Raw genomic sequence first — 19565 nt, 5'->3', positions numbered from 1 at the left:
GAACACCTAATCTAATATTTTTACATAATCTCATGATTTTAAAGCCAATATCATGATTTTTGGTGAGCCTGACTCATGATTTTTGAACATTTTTGGGGTTGGCAGTACTGCTAACGATTTGCTGCCTCAGGCAAACCATCTATTCTGTAGAGTATTAGCCTTGCTAATACGTGGTCATTCAGGCTGATAGCTCAGACTGCCCTGCAGGTTTGAGGGGGGGGGGGGGGGAGAAGCTGAACTTGGGGAGAGCTGCTGAAAAATGCTGTGCATGTTTTGCTTTTGCTTTTGATCTTCACTCAAGGATCGTACTCAGAGAGCATTATTTTTGTAGGGGTACCTGCAGTTTGCTCAATTACGATATGGTTTTAGAAAACAAGCTATCAAAGGAGCAATCTGATGGATCAGTCACCTCTGACAACCAAAGCTGAAAGGCAGCTATATACACACACAACTGTAGATGTCTATTCCTTCCCTGCATAATTTTCTGCTTCAAATTAACAAGACATTTCAGGCAGGATGGTACTAGAAAGAGAGCCCGTCTCTGGAGATGAGACACACCCAGCCTCCTGTCCTGCCCTACAGGACCATCTACGGGGAGCAACAGGTTGGGAGAAAAGTGATCCCATTGGTCCATATTATTGCTTAAGCAAAGCTTAGGTGGCACCTATGATCAGGCTGAATATTATGTGCTATGTCTTGCAAAAGGGAAAATACCTGGATATTTTTTACTTGTGTATTAATGTCCCCTTTTCTCTTCCAGATGAGCTGATTTACACTGAAGTGTCGTAATGGCATCCACAGACACGCCAAGCAGCACCAATGGGTAGGAATTAACCCAGTGTAACACTGGGCACACTCTTCTCTTTTACTTTTTAAACTAATTTTCAGATAGGTTCAGATTTAACCTCTCTTCATTCATTTTGAGACTGGTTGTGAGGGGAAAATGGATTTAAAACAAAACCATCTACTGTTCTTTGTAAAAGCCAATGATGACTGTAACTTTCTTCCATATAAGTGCAATGTAAAATAAAGCATTTGACACCCACTGTCAATGTGGGGGAAGACTTATCCAGCAGCACCAAAGCAATGGCCACTAGTTCTGCAGGTTTGGTAAGTGGGGTGGGGCCCTATCTTAAAACACATCCAGTGGTTTGATCCCTTCCCCAGGGTTAGTGAGAGAACTTGATGCAAGGGAGATGTGTTGAGGATCACTTTAGCAAATGAAACGTATCTATCTAAGACAGGGGTGGCCAACCTGTGGCTCCGGAGCCACATGCGGCTCTTCAGAAGTTAATATGCGGCTCCTTGTACAGGCACCGACTCCTGGGCTGGAGCTATAGACGCCAACTTTCCAATGTGCCAGGGGGTGTTCATGGCTCAACCTCTGGCTCTGCCACAGGCCCGGCCCTGACTCCACCCCTTTCTGCCACCTCCCCGAGCCTGCCGTGTCCTCGCTCCTCCCTCCCCCTACCCCCACCCTCCTGCATGCCACGAAACAGCTGATCCGGAGGTGCGGGGAGGAAGGGGGAGGTGCTGAGCAGCAGGGCTGCCAGTAGCTGGGAGGCGCGAGGAGGGAGGGAGGAAAGCTGATGGGGGGGGTGCTGCTGACATATTACTGGGGTTCTTTGGCAATGCACATTGGTAAATTCTGGCTCCTTCTCAGGCTCAGGTTGGCCACCCTTGATCTAAGGCATTTAGATGGCCCCCATCACAGTAGTATCTGATCACCTTTCATACGTTTATCCTCCCAACACCTCTGTGAGGTAGAGAAGTGCTGATATCCCCATTTTACAGATGGCAAGCTCAGGCACATAGCGACTGTGACCTGCCCAAAGTGTCACAGGAAGCCAGTGGTGGAGCAGGAAATTGAACCCAGGCCAGCTCACTAACCACTAGTCCCTCCTCTAACCTCTTATATAAAATTAATCCAGCTTTATTAATTTTTTTCATTAAAATGGCATAGATTTGCAAGAAATGTCCTCTTTTGTATTCTGATATCCATGTCTGAACATAATGTATAACCGCATGGATGAATTAAAAAATCATGGGGATTTATTCAATCACTGTCCTGCATACATCTCTGCCTCATCCTGGGATCAGATATCACAGCAAAATGAATCTGACAGCTGTTGAGAGTCTGCAGGGTACATTGTGTTCTGCACATGTTTGTTATCTTGATTCAATTGGAATATAAATCGGGACATTTGACACTCTTCACAGTGTGGTTTCTTATAGCTCTGGTGCCAAAGCCAACAAGGTATCTAAACCTCTCCAAGTTAATTTTAACCATTTATGAAAGTGCATATGTTGCTTGTGGAACATCTTTAAAGCATTAAGACCCTATGAATAACAGTAAGGTAATGCCAAGCAATGTGATGGCAATTCCTGCTGATGGCTGCAAAGAGCCAGTGGGGTGCAGCCTGCAAGATAGTCTCATTCATGAATGAGCCGGTGCATTTTTTTAAAGCTGTTTCTTTTAATTGAAATAGTGATTGGCTATTCCCTCCCACCCCCTCTTTCTCACTAATATCTTATTTTTAACATCCGCAGAACACTTCTAAACAACTATATGCATTCATAAACTCTGCTGTTATTACAGTCAAAATAGTACTTCATGTAGAGAATCATCCTGAAAGGGGGGGAAATATGTCGTTATTTTCCACTACCACGTCTGGAGTCTTCCTCCAGCTGTGCGGGGCAGGCAAGACACCTGATTAACATTTATACAATACTACTTGTGCACTAGCCAACAGACATGCACTATGGCAGAGATGTTGTCATAGGCCCCATTTCAGCCAAGTGGTGGAACTTCAAGGATGTGCTTAAAACTAAACCCATTCCAAAGTGTTTTGCTGAATCAGGGTCATAAATATCTTCTCCACCTCACCCCTTCCCAACTTCCTGCCCACCATTGGCCAGCAGCATTGCCATCACTCACAATCCACAGCCTTTGTTGTACTGTGTTGTTGTAGCCGTGTTGGTCCCAGGATATTAGAGAGAAACAAGGTGGGTGAGGTAATATATTTTATTGGACCAACTTCTGTTGGTTGGAAGAGAGACAAGCTTTAGAACTTTCACAGAGCTGCTCTTCAGGTTTGGGAAATCAGTGTGTCAAAGCTAAATAGAAGTTGGAACAGATTGTTTAGCATAAGTAGTTAACACATATTTCCAGGGACCATTGCAGGTGAAGTGACTCGTTAACCTCTCCAGTCATAGGGAGGAAACGGGATGAGGGGGAGGCAGGTGAGGGAGTTGTTTGTGGGTTATAGATCGTTTAAATCCAGTGTCTCTATTCAGTCCATGATGCTTAGTATCTAGCAAAGTTATGAATTTAAACTCCCAGGCTCATCTTTTAAAAGTATTCTGCAGGTTTCCTTTCAGAATGAGGCTGGCTAGGTGAGATAGAGTGATGGCTATGTGAAAAGTGTTCACGCACAGGTGATAGGGTGTTTCTATCTTTCATCATTTTCCTGAGTTGAGTTCATTGGAGAGTATAGTGATTGTCTGGTTTCACCCACATAGTTGTCGTCGGGGCATTTGGTGCACTAGATGAAGTACACCACATATTGGGACAGGGATGCGTAGGACCCCTGGATCTTGAACGTACTGATCGTTGTAGCAATGGAGATGTGTCTGCAGGTTGTTCTGGCAGGAAGCTTGCTTCTAATGATGAGCGTGGAGAGAGTCGGGGGGGAGGGGGATTGTTTGAAGGAAGAGGGGTTCAGGAAAGTTTTTTTTTTTTTTTTTTTTTTTTTAGGATTGGGTCCCCATTGAGTATGGGTGGTGGTTGTTTGATAGTCTCTATGGGTTCCAGTGTGGGATGGTAGGTGACAATTAAGAGTGTGCAGTCGGAGGGGGTTTTATTTCTGTATTGAAGCAGGTTCTCTCATAATGCAATCCACTAGAGAAGTAGTGTCATTGTTTTTTGAAGGCGGTTTTGAATGTGTTAAGGTGTATCTCCTCTGAATACATTCTGTGGTATCTGAGTGCCTGGCTGTAGATAACAGATTTCTTGGTGTATTTGGGGTGGTTACTGGATCTATGAAGGTTGGTGTGGTGTTCCGTAGATTTCTCTTGTATATGGTTGTCTGTGGAGTTTCATTCTTGAAGCTGATTGTGGTGTCCAGGCAGCTGATATTAGTATGGTAGTGTTTGAGAGAGAGTTTAATGGACGACGGGTGGTGGTTGTTGAAGTAGTGTTGGAAATCTGAGGGAGTTTGTCGTCTGTGCAGAGGATGAAAATATCTTGGATGTATCTCAGGTATATCATTGGTTTTGTGGTGCATTTGCCCAGAAATTCTTCACTGTGGCCCATGAAGAGATTGGCATATTAAGAAGCCATCCTAGTATCCAGTGCTGCTCCCATGGTTTGGACAAAGTCTTTGTTGTTGAATGTAACATTTGTTATATGTGAGGATGAAATGGATGAGTTTGGCGATGTGTTTGGGGTGGATATCTGAGGGCGGTCCATTGTCTTGTAAATATTTGAGGCAGGCAGCTATGCTGTCATTGTGAGGGATGTTGGTGTATAGCGGGGTGGCCAAACTTACTGATCCTCCGAGCCGCATACGATAATCTTCAGAAGTTCGAGAGCCAGGAGCGCCTGATGGGACTTGGAACTTCAGCCCCGTAGCAAGGGGAGCTTCAGACCCACAGGAGCCCCAGGCTCTGGCATACATGATTCACAAGGCTGAAGCCCCACCACCCAGCCGCCAGACAGAAGCCCCGAGCTTCCCCCCACCCAGTCTGGTAGGCGGAGAATGGGGGGGAGGGACATGGGGGGGCTCCACAAGCCACACTTTAACTGTAAAAGAGTCCCATGTGGCTCACGAGCCGTGGCTTGGCCACCCCTGCCATGTAGGGAAGTGACATCTGTGGTGGCAAGGATGGCATTTTGAGGGAGGTTTTTAATGTTTCAGAGTTTGTGGAGGAATGAATGAAAATGATAAAAGACAAAAACACCCTATCATCTCTGGGTGAACACTTTTCACAAAATGATCACTCTATATCTGGCCTATCCCTCCTCATCTTCAAGGAAACCCGCACAATACTTTCGAAAGACAAGCCTGGGAGCTTAAATTCATAATTTTGCTAGATGCTAACAATAATGGACTGAATAGAGACACTGGATTTATGGTTTATTACAACAATCTGTAACCCACTAACAACTCCCTTCCCGCCTCAGCTGTCCCCCTCTTACTTTCCCCCCATGTGACTGGAGGGGTGTTAACAGGCCACATCACGTTGAATGGTTGCTTAAAATATATGTTAGCTACTTATGCTAAACAATCTGTTTCACCTGGTATTTTTCATTGTGACACTACAGACCTACATCCCTCTATAGTTTCCCAGACCTGAATAACCTTGTGAAAGCTCAAAAACTTTTCTCTCTCACCAACAGAAGTTGATCCAAAAAAAAGATTACCTCACCCACCTTGTCTCTCTAATCCACAGCCTTATTTACCTAGTTAAACTGGCTTTTCATGTCTGCTTGCACTCTTGAGTTTCAGTGCATTGCTGGCTTTGCAGTTCAACCTTGAGGAAGCAGGATTGTGGGATTTACAGATTTAGGGCATGTCTTCACTAGCAACGTTAAAGCGCTGCCGCGGCAGTGCTTTGATGTGGTTGTGTAGTCACAGCATAAGACAGCGCTGGGAGAGAGAGCTCTCCCAGCACTATAAAAAAAATCCACCTCCACAAGGGGAATAGCTACCAACGCTAGTGCATTGTCTACACAGGCACTTTACAGTGCTGAATCTTGCAGTGCTCAGGGGTGTGTTTTTTCACATCCCTGAGCGAGAAAGTTGCAGTGCTGTAAAGTGCCAGTGTAGACAAGCCCTTATTTTCTGTATCTGGGAGACTATCTAGGGCTTGGCTCTACTTGGGACTTCACAGCGGCAGCGCTGTGAAGCGCGAGTGTAGTCGCGCAGCCAGCGCTGCGAGAGAGCTCTCGCAGCGCTGTATGTACTCCACCTCTCCGAGGGGAATAGCTTGCAGCGCTGTGAGCGAGCATGCAGCGCTGCATGCACTGGTTACGCTGGCCCTTTACAGCGCTGTACTCACGTTCAGGGGTGTGTTTTTTCACACCCCTGAGCGCAGCAAGTTGCAGCGCTGTACAGCACCAGTGTAGCCAAAGCCTAGTATAAGGTTCTGTGACTTCCTACCCCCCCCCCACCCCTCCACACACACTTACAGTAGCAACGTAAGGGTGTGTGCCTCCTGCTAGCTGTATAACCTGTGGTGTGGGGAATATGGACTTGCCTAACAACTTAGTAGTGTGTAATTCAGTCTCTTTGTTGTTTGGAAGGAGAAGCACTGAGAGGACTCTGGAATGATCCCAGTATTGTGATTAAAGGGATGAATCTGCTGTAAAGAGAAGGTGTAAAATGATAAAATGGGCCTGCATTTCTGCATGTAGGGATCACTGCTTAAGTCCTGAATTTCATGCCCCCTGACTGGGGGCACAGGAGCAGCAAGCCACAGACAGTACTTGGGATTTTAATTGTGTGGGGTTTGTGCTCCAGCATCAGAAAAATATTAATCCAGTTAAGAAAGAATCAGCCTCTGAGTGAAAGCAGGAGGCAGTGTGATTGGCTGCTTGGCAATTCCACTGGAGGAAATACAGGGCAAGACCCCATTTTGCTGAGAAATGATTGGTGGTTTTGAGAAATGCAGCTTGACATAATATTGGATGCATACGGAAGGCTAACTCGTTCCTTTGAAAAGGTCATTCACTGACCTGTTGCCGAGAACCCCTTGGCAAATGAAAAAGGCAACTGCATGTCTGCTTCAGCTACTTGGAAACACAAACATAATGTGTCTGACCCTTTTCACCTCAGAGTGAAAAGGAATCTCCAATGGTGGTAAACGGTGGCAATTCTTGTAAACAGAGCTGGGAAAAGACCTTTTAATTAAGACAGCACTGACTCTTGAGAAGTGAGAGTGAGGATGTGTGTATATGCTTTTTTATTTTTTTTAACCCATTACTTTATTAATACTTAAGTATAATGAGATGTTTGGAAAAATTGGTAGGTGCATGTATTTGACCTACTTTTTCTCTGTATAAGTAAATATTCTCTTACTGTGAATGTGTTATGGAAAGGTTACCTATATACTTCATCTAATCAGTATTTAATAAAATGGATGACACTCATTCCTCTAACTAGGGACATGGGTTGGATTCTCTTCCTCTCTTCTTTCCTTAAAATGAGTGGATGCTTTTAAATTTAAATAATCTGACCAGTGGTGTAACAAGGACCCAAAGGACCCTGGTGAAAGAATAAGTTAGGGCCCCTCTTCCCAATTCTGAAACCCAGTTCCACACATCCCCAATCCAGCCCCCCCATTTTCCTAGTTCTGCTCCAAGTCCTCACCCCAGCTCTGATCTAGTTACTCAGCACTCCCTCCCCCCAATCCTCCCCAGTTGTCCCCACGCCCCTGCCCCATGCAAAGCGGACAATGCTTTTACCTTGCACTCAGTCTGGGGGACTGGGGGCATCTCCTGTCTCTGGGGCCCTCCATGCACCCCTGGGTGTGCAGTACCCTCTATGCCCCGTTCATGTATCTATGACTAAGTGGGAATTTTTTGTAATATTTTTCGTGATGCCTATGTGTGCCTCAGTTTCCCCTATACTTTGCTTGGCTATCTGGTAGGGAGGAAAAGGATTGTTTGCTCTTAGGGCAGGCTAAGAGACATAGGTGTGTCTCATCTAGCTGCCTGTGGGGATGGAATGGGTCATTAAAAAGGACTGGCCAAGGTGGACCCATATCAGTAGAAAATCTGATGATGATGCAAGGACATTGACACCTAGCAACCAACGACCCAGAGAGAGGGAGGATTCCCCTGCCTCTCAGCAGGGAAGCTTAGCAGAGACCTCAGCTCGAGAACAAAGGGGACTTTGAGGCTTAAGGTGGGGGAATAAATGTGGACTCTGGAAGAAGCGGAAGCTCTCACTCGGGAACTGACGAAGGATGGAGAGAAAAACTCAGACCCTGAAAATGGAGTTCACTCCAGCTTGGCTGGTGAATTGCTCTGGTTTGACCAGAATGGATGATGCTAACTGAAGGACTTCCAGTGCTATGTTCCAACTGAGTAAAAAACCCTCCTGTTTTGAAGACACCACTTGAGTATCACTGCAAATGCCGGGTGCTGTGCATTAGTCCCTGCAGGGTGTAGAAGTCTCTGACCAGGAGTCAGCCTCAGTTGGACTTGCGGAGCAGAGCTCGCAGCATGAAGCAGGAGTGCTCAAGCCCCAGGGGTTCAGTCTGAGGAGGTGGTGAGACCATGTGGCCCACCCTGAAGGAAGAGTGTGATCCAGTCGAACCTGGCACATCAAAGGGGTTCCTCCCCCCCCCACTGCAACTTGAGACCATTGCTTCTTGTTTTGTTATTTGCCACTCCTGAGAACAGCCTAGCTCCATCCTCTTTGGAACCCCCCTTCAGGTAGTTGAAGGCTGCTATCAAATTCCCCCTCACTCTTCTCTTTTGCAGACTAAATAAGCCCAGTTCCCTCAGCCTCTCCTCATATGTCATGTGCCCCAGCCCCCTAATCATTTTTGTTGCCTTCCGTTGGACTCTTTCCAATTTGTCCGCATCCTTTCTGTGGTGTGGGTCCCAAAACTGGACGCAGTACTCCAGATGTGGCCTCACCAGTCCTGAATAGCGGGGAATAATCACTTCCCTCGATCTGGTGGCAATGCTCCTACTAATGCAGCCCAATATGCCATTAGTCTTCTTGGCAACAAGGGCACACTGTTGACTCATATCCAGCTTTTGGTCCATTGTAACCCCCAGATCCTTTTCTGCAGAACTGCCACTTAGCCAGTCGGTCCCTAGTCTGTAGCTGTGCATGGAATTCTTCAGTCCTAAGTGCAGGACTCTGCACTTGTCCTTGTTGAACCTCATCAGATTTCTTCTTCACTTTGTCCAGGTCACTCTGGACCCTATCCCTACCCTCCAGCTTATCTACCTCTCCCCCAGCTTAGTGTCATCTGCAAACTTGCTGAGGGTGCAGTCCATCCCATCACCCAGATCGTTAATGAAGATGTTCAACAAAACCGGCCCCAGGACTGACCTCATGGGCACTCTGCTTGATACCAGCTGCAAACTAGACATCGAGCCGTTGATCATTACTCGTTGAGCCTGACAATCTAGCCACCTTTATAGTCCATTCATCAATCCATACTACTTTAACTTGCTGGCAAGAATACTGGGGGAGACCGTATCGAAAGCTTTGCTAAAGTCAAGGTATATCACGTCCATCGCTTTCTCCATATACACAGAGCCAGTTATCTCATCATAGAAGGCAATCAGGTTGGTCAGGCATGACTTGCCCTTGGTGAATCCATGTTGACTTTTCCTGATGACCTTCCTCTCCTCTAAGTGTTTCAAAATGTATTCCTTATGATTTTTCCAGGGACTGAGGTGAGGCTGACTGGTCTGTAGTTCCCCAGATTCACCTTCTTCCCTTTTTTAAAGATGGGCACTATATTTGCCTTTTTCCAATCATCCGTTACCTCCCCCGATCGCCATGAGTTTTCAAAGATAGTGGCCAATGGCTCTGCAATCACATTAGCCAACTCCCTCAGCACCCTCAGATGCATTGCATCTGGCCCCATGGATTTGTGCATGTCCAGCTTTTCTAAATAGTCCTTAACCTGTTCTTTCACCACTGAGGGCTGCTCACCTCCTCCCCATACTGTGCTGCCCAGTGCAGCAGTCTGGGAGCTGACCTTGTCTGTGAAGACTGAGGCAAAAAAAGCATTGAGTACTTCGGCTTTTTCCACATGGTCTTTCACTAGGTTGCCTCCCCCATTCAGTAAGAGTCCCACGCTTTTCCTGACCACCTTCTTGTTGCTCACATACCTGTAGAAACCCTTCTTGTTATCCTTCACATCCCTTGCTCGCTGCAACTCCAATTGTGCTTTGGCCTTCCTGATGGTAACTGGAGTTTAATTAAACACACAACCGCATATAAAAAATCATTTGTATTAAATAAAAGAACCTGAAATGTTTTGCATACATGAACTTCTTATATAAAAACGTGTCACATTTACAACTAAATAATACTTATATATTTTGGGCTTAAAATATTTTGTATTAAATTCAGATTTAAATTTAAACAGATTTATTTTAAAAAAAGAAACATAATAATCTAAATAAAAATTTTAAAAGTATTTAAATTTCCGATTTAAAATAAATAAAAAAATATATTTGTATCCACTCTGATGCACTGTGATACAGTCTCTTAACTATGTGATCATGTATCTTTTCCACAGAACACTGCCTCATTCAGTGCACAGGGTGGATGGCGTTCACTTAATGAGCAGCTGTTCAATATTTTGTGTTCTCCTCATTGTTCAGTGTGTGGCCACATGATTCAAACCCTGCTCTAAAGACAGACTTATTAATTGTTTCTTGGGCTTTTCTGTGCGGCTCATTGTTATACTATCGGAGTACTTCGCAAACATTAATTCATTTTCACAATACCCCTGTGAGGTGAAGCAATGCTATTATCCTTATTTTACAGATGAAGAGCTGAGGCAGAAAGATGAAGGTCAAAAGTTTCCACTGATTTTGGATGCCAGTTTGAGACAACGAGGACCTGATTTTTCAGAGTACTTAGCATTGTATAGCACAGATCCTATTGACTTCTTTTCCATCTGTAAGTGCTCAGCACTCTTGCAGCTCAGATCCTAGTGTATCAAATCAGGCACCCAGAAAGTGCGGAACACACAAATAGGGACAAACTGTAAAAAGTTTAGATTAAGGGACTTGCCCAGCATCACATAGGATTTCTGTAGCAGAGGCAGGGATAGAATCCAGTTTTCAAGGGCAGTGTTCAACATGACACTGTTTTCTTTTTCTGCCATTCCCTGCCTTGTTCACCACACACCTTCCAACTTATGCAAAAATTAGGCAGGTGTCTTACAAATAATAGCCTCCTTTCCTAAACAGCTGTGATTCATCCCTATAGCAGGTCCATCTTGTGCACTGAATGAGGTAGACATCCTGTGGAAAAATAGTGTGTGATCATGTAATTAAAGGCTGTATCATTATGCAAACGCACGAAGAGGCTAAATTAAGGTTGCATAGCCAACCTTCATTGGGGCATTTCCTAACTTTTGAGTGCTTGACTTATGTACAGTACTTTAATAGTGTTCTTTTAACATAGTTTTTTATGTGTAATTTCCTAGGTTTTTAAAAGGAGAAAGCAAAAACAGAAATAAAATCATATGGCTTTATATTGACACCAACATGGGTCATCAGCAGAGTTGGATTCTTTAGATCTACTGCATGGACATCTGTCACTTAAGCTGTTGGAGTAACTGATAGCAGGGCCGGCTCTGGCTTTTTGGCCGTCCCAAGCAAAAAAAAAAAAAAACCCGGCCCGCAGCTGGGGTACCGGCCGGGGTGGGGGCAGGGGGAAGGAGCGGGCAGGAGAGAGAGAGAAGGGGGCGACCAGGGCTACAGCAGGGGCGCTGCCACGCGGCCCCTCCCGCTGCGCTGCCTCCTGCCAGGAGGGCTCCGCTCTGGTGGGGGGGAGGGAAGGAAGAGGATTGCCCTGCAGGGCGCTCTGGTTCTCCGCGCCGCTGCCCCCTACAGGGCGGCAGGAGCGGAACAAGAACAAAACAAAACAAAAGCGGCCTTCCGCCCTAGGACTGGGCAGAATGCCGCCTCCAACAATCTGCCGCCCCAAGCACCAGCTTGCTCAGCTGGTGCCTGGAGCCGGCCCTGACTGATAGCGATAGTAGGTTGTCATCCTCTATGTGGTCCAGCACTAGAGGGGGATATGAGAGAGACTGTTTGTCAGTGAGTTTCACGCATACTTGCTGACAGTAGAGAAATGACAATCTCAGAAATCATTGGTTCTATTCCAGACTCTGGAGGGGAATGTGCTCTGGTGGACACAGACTGTTGTGCCCATTCCTCCTCCCTCCTTAGCTTGACCTCTTTTCCTGCATCCCCTTCAAACTTTTCCTCCCTGCTCCCAGTCCCAGTCCTCTTGCCCAGTCTGTTTCTCTGGCCCCAGTGGCTCCCAGTCTCCCTCCTTGGGCTCATCATCTAGTTTCTTTCCCCTGACCCCACAGCTCCTTGTCCCAGTCTCTTAAACCAGCCACTCGTAGTTCTCCCCTTGCAGCATGTCTACTTGTCAGGTTTGTCTTCTCCCATCCTCTTCCTTCCTCCTCTTTGGTTCTCAGTCTCTGGTACACGTACTGCTTCCCAGTGTCTGTTTCTGGCTCCTTAGTCCCAGTTTCCCCCTCTCCAAAGCCCTTGTTTTAATATACACCCTCCCCTGCCCTGTGATGCTCCCCAGGGTGGCAATTGCCAATTGCCCTTAGTGTGAGGCAGCCTTGTACTTGCTGTGGATCAACTCCCTGAAAACAGCAGGCCCTGGCAGCACAAGCGGTCCCTCTAGACCTCCACAGGAATTGCTCTCAGGCACACACCAACCCCTCAGTCCTCGGAACCTTCCCTGCAGTGTCCAGCCCCTTATCCATTGGACACTCACAGAATTACCAGGCCCGCAGTTCCCAAAGGAACAGAAAACACCGGCTTGTAAGATTCAGCTCAGGACCAGCACTTAGCTTAACGCCACAGCACTGAGCTATATTTATAGTGAAACAAGGATAAATTTATTGTCAAATAATAGAGATTTCATAGAATCGTAGGACTGGAAGGGACCTTGAGTCACTTAAGTGATAGTAAGAAAGAATATTGGAAACGGTTACATCTAAAACAAAATCATAACGCGCTTTCTAGAGACTAAACTTAACTAACAGGTTAACCTCCCGTCTAAAGAAGTTTTATCTGACCAAAGTTCTCCACAGTGTTTTTAGTCAAGCCTGATTGAGATGCTTTTTTCATGAAGCAAAACTACTGTGCTTTTATTTCCTTGGTGAAGAGTGCCTGGATGTCTTCTCTGCCTCCCAACCCTTTGAAGTGCACCTCCAGATAAGGTTCTCTCCCCTGCTGTTTTTTTCCTGTTAGATTCTGTCTGAAGTTCTGAGGATCCTTTATTTACATTCAGCTCAGACTGGTGATAAGCTCATTGTGAAAGACAATTTACATGTAAACAGATGAATAAACATCTGTCTGACAAAAAACCTGCTTTTCACCTTTGCTGGTGATCAGCACCTTGATACAAAGACTCTTAAGAACATGTAACTCCTTACTCAATATCTGTATGTACATATCACAATGATATTGATGTCCAGTGTGACACCTGCTTCCATTTGAGACCACGTGACATTCTTTGGTGAACTAGACTACACACACCAAACTCATGAGATTCCAGTAGCTCCCCTCTCCCCCTTTTGGCAGTTGGCATCAAGAAATTCTTGAGTCACAGTCTCCCAGGTCTCCTTCTTGTCCCCTCTGCATTTGAAGCAGGAAGCTTCCTCCTGCCTGGGTCAAGAGCAGAAGAGACACACCTTCCCGGCTTTCTGTTTCAGTGGCTTAACCTAGCCCGGCCCAAAGCTGCAGAGAGTGGCCTTCTCAGTCATAAGCTAAAGCATGCCTAGTGCAGACAGAATCTTTGGAGACCTTAGCTACTAAAAATCTAGCAAGACTCTACTGGGCAGATTGCAATTTTTCTGAGGCATATAACTTGGCCAAATTTGGGTGGATTTTCATAGGGATAGCAATAGACATGTCCCTGACAAAAAGGCCAGCCCCCCTGCCAAATTTTAAGTCCTTGGTCCAGAGCATAGGTGCACTAGACCTTCACAAAGAGGTCACCAGAATTTTTAACATGGGTAAAATGTATTTTTCCCTACCTTTGTTTCCAGGAATGTCTGGACTGTTTTTGCTGAAAAACTTCAAAAAAATTAACCTGAGGCAAACACGGGACATAGGTAAAGTTTGATCAAGTTTTACAAGCTTGAAAAGAGGGTCTTATAATGGGAAGTGACTGGTCACCAGCCCCACCTATAGTATATGTATTCTTCTCCCCTCACCTTTTGTATGGCATTTGACTTTTCAGTCTGTAAGCTTTTATGTGCAGGGATGGTATGGAATAAATAATTTTTAAAAGAAGAAATTTGCATTGCTTGGTTGGAAGTTATTGGATGTTTATAGCCAAGAAAGAGGGTGATTCCCACTGGCCTCTTCCCTGCTCTGTTTCCATTATGCAAATTGCTTCCAACATGGAAATTGCTCATGTGGCCTGGAGAATGAAAACATAAACAACAAATAATTTTCTTTACCTAATTACATCAGTATGTCAGGCTTTTATTTATATTTTTTTCCCAGGAAAAGAATTCAGTGAAGTGTAAAAGAAACCTGGTGGTATTTTTTTTATTATTATTGCTTATGAGTGTTCTTCAAATTAACTGATGATAAAAAGGATTTAACAATGTTTAAAATTGATCACAATATGTCAGTTTGTTGTTATATTAACATTTTGGCCATTGATTGCTGGAGGGGGTTAGACTAGCTGACATCTTGGCAGGGGGTTAGACTAGATGACCCTTGCAGTCCTTTCTAATCCTATGATTCTATGAAATACAATACCTGATTCAAGTAATAAAAATATAAATTCCTTTTCATATATTTAAGCATTTTATATAGTATGCAGCATTGCTGTCCATCAGATCTATAAATACAATTCAACATAGCATGTTTCTTTGTACAGACCTTTAAATGCCACGATATCAAAGAATGTTAGTGTATGCATATCAATATCTGGAAAAGGGATGTACTTACGACTGGAAGAAAATTGTATCTTAATTCTTTGATGTCACATATCTATGGAGAAGGGTGCTTCTTGACAGCATACAGGTTTGCCTAGAATTTTTAAAAATATATATTTGAGTGAATGTGAGTGCTCATTAAACAAGGGGAAATAATAGAGCTGGTTTCAACTAGGGGCAGAGTAGCCGGGTACTGTGAAAAATGCCCTATATGGCTCTGCCCATATTCCTTCAATCTGACCTGGATCACCGTGTTTTTCCAGTCCTGGGCCTTTCTTGAGCAGATTTGAAATAGATCCGAAGGAAAGGAAGTCACATAATTTAGTAAAAAGAAGAACAGGAGTACTTGTGGCACCTTAGAGACTAACAAATTTATTAGAGCATAAATAAATAAATTTGTTAGTCTCTAAGGTGCCACAAGTACTCCTGTTCTTCTTTTTGCGGATACAGACTAACACGGCTGTTACTCTGAAACTTGACATAATTTAGTGGTATTCTCTCAATCTTCCCCAAAAAAAAAAAAAAAAAAAAGTGTTATCATGTTTGATATACACACCCACACGTGTACTGGAAAATAAATTGTCTTTGGTCCTCTGTTTAATTAGGAAAGCTGGCTTTTAATTAAAGGAGGCTGGGTTGTTCCTGCTTGTCTTAGAAGTCATGTTGCGCCACTGTTTGTTTCCTTGAGGAGAAGGATGGTTTTGTGGTTGAAGTAGTTGGAGTTGTAAACTGGCATGTTCTAATCCCCAAACTGCCACAAAATGGCTGTGAGACAGACATTAGGCTACTTGCTTAACAACTTTGTGCCGCAGTTTACCCATCTGTAAAATGGGGATACTTCACTAACTTCCAAGCAGGTAGTGGGACTTAATTCAGGAGTAAAGTTTTTTGTAATCTTTGGATGGAAGCCACTACAAAAGAGTGCAATAAAGTATTCCCAATAGCCTTTAATTAGCCAGAAAACAAAGGTTTCTATGGGTATTAGCAGAAATCCTTTGCTTGCAATTAGAATTCCTATTTCATAATTATTTGAGGAGTATATCTTACAACTAGTATACTGGAAAATTATTTGGGTTTTTTAGCATGGGGGAGAAAGCTCAAGACAATTTTTAATATTTTTTAACAAAAGATTTACATGCTAAAAATCCAGCTGATTAGTAAATTTTGACTGATACTAACAGTTCATTATTATTTATTGATATTGTGACAGTCCTAAACATGAACTGAAATGCTATAAAAACAAAAGATCCTAAATCATTAAACGTAAACCACCAACTTGAAACCTACACCTGCCCCAGCCTATCACATTTTCCTTTAAAAAAAAAATAATCTTTTCTTTGCAAAAAAGATGCATGCAACGAGATGAAACTGAACGTTTCACACACAACTTTTCAAATGTGCAAGTAAACTGAAAATTATAGATTTCCACCCCCAATTTCTTTTCCTGTCGGAGATCTCAGGTATTATTTGTAACGATAACTCCTGAGGACAGAGCACGTCTTTGGAAAACCCCTACCATACTTTAGGCACTACTGCATTCTAAATAATAATGGTGTGTTTAATTATCAGCATTTTTTGGTTATATTTAAAAACAAAAGTTCCTTTCACTGGTTAAGCAACTTCTGTTCTCAAATTCCGAATATTTTTGTCCTCCACAACTTTTCTCAGGGAGAGGGATGAATTGTTGGGGGAGGAGTGATGGGTAAACTTGAACGTGGATGTGGGTTTTGTTGTTGTTGTTGCCCTAATGGAAGTAATTGTACTGATGCCCAAGGTTGGGTGCATTTGGAAAGTCTCAAAGTTGAAGGCAATGTGGAGGACTGTGCACAGGGGTGAGAGTGAGGGGGTCCTTGTGATGGCTCTGCTAACTGACTTACTGTGTGGCCTTGGGCAGCGTACATTGCCTTTCTGCCACATCCCCATTTTAGAAATAGGGAAACTAAAGCTATGTCTACACTAGCACTTGTGTCAGTAAAACTTTTGTCGGTTGGGGTGTGAAAAAACGCACCCCTGGCTGACATAAGATTCACCGACAAACGCGCTAGTGTGGACATAGCCTAAGTTTCCCTACTCCTCTTCTGCCGAAATAGCTTCCACCGCTTATTGGGGGTGGTTTGGTTATGCTGACAGAAGATTTCTCTCCGGTTAGCACAGAGCAGCTACACAAGAGACTTTACAGCCTAATACTACTTACCTTACTGGGGAATTGTGTGGGGTTAAGTAGTTAATGTGCCTACAGTCCTTTGAGCAAATAAAAATACAGCACTTTAAAAAATATGTACAAAATATGGTGAAACATGCCTAACCTTCACATTAGCTATTGGCCTTTAAGGCTGTGAAACTGGGGAAGAAGTTTTATTTCTTTCCCAGCTGATGAGCTGCCAGGGCTCAGTGGAGTATTTCACTGGTGGCCTCACGGATAGAGCCTTGCGCTGGGACTGAGGTGACCTGGTTTTGTTCCTGACTTTGAACTGGCCTGTTGGATAATCTTGGGCAAGTCACTTCATCTCTCGGTATCTCACTTACTCTATTTGTAAAATGATCCTGACTTTGTACAGTGCTTTGAGACCTACTGAAGAGTAAAGAGATAAGCAGTATTATTGCTTGTACACTTTTTAGAACATGTTCAGCAGTCCTACCTAACCTCTTTGCACCTTCAGTATGTGTTTTATTATGCCAGTAATACTCTTGGGGCAATTCAGCACCACTGTGTGCGTGCAGCATTTATGTCTGCCGCAGATTTCTTTGCCTCCCTGCAGAAAAATGACTTTCTAACAGGGAAGCCGCAAGAACAGCCACACGCCCTTCCCCAGCAATGTGGAAGTGTCGTTTTGGGCATCCAAAGCCGCTGGCAGAGAGGTAAATCACTGCGGGGGGAAGGGAAGAGGCTGGGGACTCCCCCCACCAGTGCTGGGTCAGATCCAACCCTATGCATCTATATCCAGACCCTCCTGTCGAACCCTCACTCCCTGCATCTGGAGACCCCCTGCACCCAGCTCTCCCCAGCCCCATGCTCTGACCAGTGCCTTCTATCCTGTTCCAGGCTCAGCTGCTAGTCCCAGCTGGACTGGAGGTGGGGGAGGAGCACACTTCCCCTGCACGGAGCAGCCAGGGCCAGGTTAGACCCACACCCAGAAACCTCCCCGGCTCTGCACCCCACCCCACTTCCTGCCCCATCATTCCTCATTTGTGAGGGTAGAAGTTACTGTACGGGGAGCTGCTCCAATATCCACCCAACTGCTGTGCATCTGGCCCCCCCAATGCCCAGACCCCCCTGCATCTGAACTCCTACCCTGCTGTACTCCCCCCCACCCCCCTGCATTCAGGATCACAGCCTTCAGTGAGAAAGCAAAGTGCAGACGTTGGGCTGTTAGGTAGGGTTACTATACGTCCGTATTTTCCTGGACATGTCCTGCTTTTTAGTTGTTAATCGCCGTCCGGGAGGATTTTTTAAATATATATAAAAGTCTGGAAAATACGGAGGTATGATAACCCTACCCTGCCCCCTCTCCTCTTGGGGTGTCAGCTCGCTGCAGCCTGTGGATTGCCAACCCCCTCCCCCTGTGCTGCTGCAACCCCGCGCCCGCGGTGGCATCTCTGCAGGTAGCTGCGGGGGACCCGCGGCTGCTTCTCCCTCCTCCGAGCATTCCCCGCGGCTCTGGCAGAGCATCAGTCTCCCCCCATCTGTCTCGGCCATGCAAGGAGTCCCCCCTCCCCCCACCAGCGGTCCATGCAGCTGGGGCTGCCTCCCCCACTGTGGAGCTGCTGCCTGGTCCCGGCGCAGGAGAAAGTTTCTCGGCACAAGGTGGCAGCTCCCGGGAGCCCGAGCTCCCCGACTTGGGAAGGGTCCACGTTGCAGCGCCTCCCACAGCTGCCTGGCCTGATCTGCTGCAGCCTCACTGGGTCCAGCTGGGAGCAGGGTGGAGGTTCCCCTGAGCCTGGGGGCACGGCCCGGGCCATGCACGCAGCACTTTTCTGCTCCAGCCCAGCCAGAGAGGGAGCCTGCGGCTGGGGTGCAGCCTCGCAGGTGGGAGCGCGCTGGGGCTGGGATGCCCAGTTCGGGGGCAGGACTGGGGCCCGAAGCAACTTCCCGCCTCCCCGGCTCCGGCTGCTGCTACACGCGGGAAGTGCCCGGCTGGAGAGCAGTGGGAGCCCGGGGAGGAAGCAGCTGTTTCGGGTGGCTGGGAGGGAGGGGAAATGTGGCGAGCTCAGTGGAGGAGGCGGGGCTGGGATTTGGGGAAGGGGGTCAATAGGGCAGAGAGGGGGCGGAATTGGGACAGGGACTTTGGGTGGGGAAGGGGTTGGAATGGGGGTGGGGAAGGGGCGGAGTTGGGGTGGGGCCAGGGGCCCCATGGAGTGTCCTCCTTTCTCAGTGTACAAATATGGTAACCCTATTGTTAGGCATCCTGACTTGCTGGGGATATTACAGTGTAGGCAAGGAACTGTGCAGCCTGGAAAACCCCCGGTCAGCAGGGGGAGAGGTGTGGGTCTCAGCCCAAGAGAAGTCCTGGTTTAGGAGCTGGGAGCCTGAGTAGGTGCCCTTAGTGGATCATAAGGGGGAAGATGCAGGTGCAGTGCTCTAGTTATTTGTTTTGTGTAAAGGTTGCAATGCTTGGCCCAACTGACTAGTGACAGTGACATACAGCCAAAATCACTATGGCTGTCAATGTTTAATGTTCAACGAAGACCTTGTTAAAGTGTTTCAAGTTGGGCACCCAGAAATTACTGCTGTCTTTTTTCATAGTAGCAGCCATGTTAGTCTGTATCCGCAAAAAGAAGAACAGGAGTACTTGTGGCACCTTAGAGACTAACAAATTTATTAAATTTGTTAGTCTCTAAGGTGCCACAAGTACTCCTGTTCTTCTTTTTGC

General features: G+C 45.8%; 1 protein-coding gene across 1 annotated transcript in view; it reads left to right on the top strand.

The window, feature by feature from the left end:
• The window catches only part of AFF1 (AF4/FMR2 family member 1), a 170827-nt gene that overhangs the window by 10871 nt on the left and 140391 nt on the right, over positions 1-19565 (top strand). The window contains exon 2 of the mRNA XM_034770707.1: positions 761-823. Coding sequence (XP_034626598.1) covers positions 789-823 — 35 coding nt within the window. The 5' untranslated portion in view covers positions 761-788. The remainder of the gene's footprint in view (positions 1-760; positions 824-19565) is intronic.

Source organism: Trachemys scripta, chromosome 5, assembly GCF_013100865.1.
Source record: "Trachemys scripta elegans isolate TJP31775 chromosome 5, CAS_Tse_1.0, whole genome shotgun sequence".
NCBI classification, from domain to species: Eukaryota; Metazoa; Chordata; order Testudines; family Emydidae; genus Trachemys; species Trachemys scripta.
The sequence above is the reverse complement of the archived record's forward strand: the minus strand, read 5'-3'. Positions and strand labels throughout refer to the sequence as shown.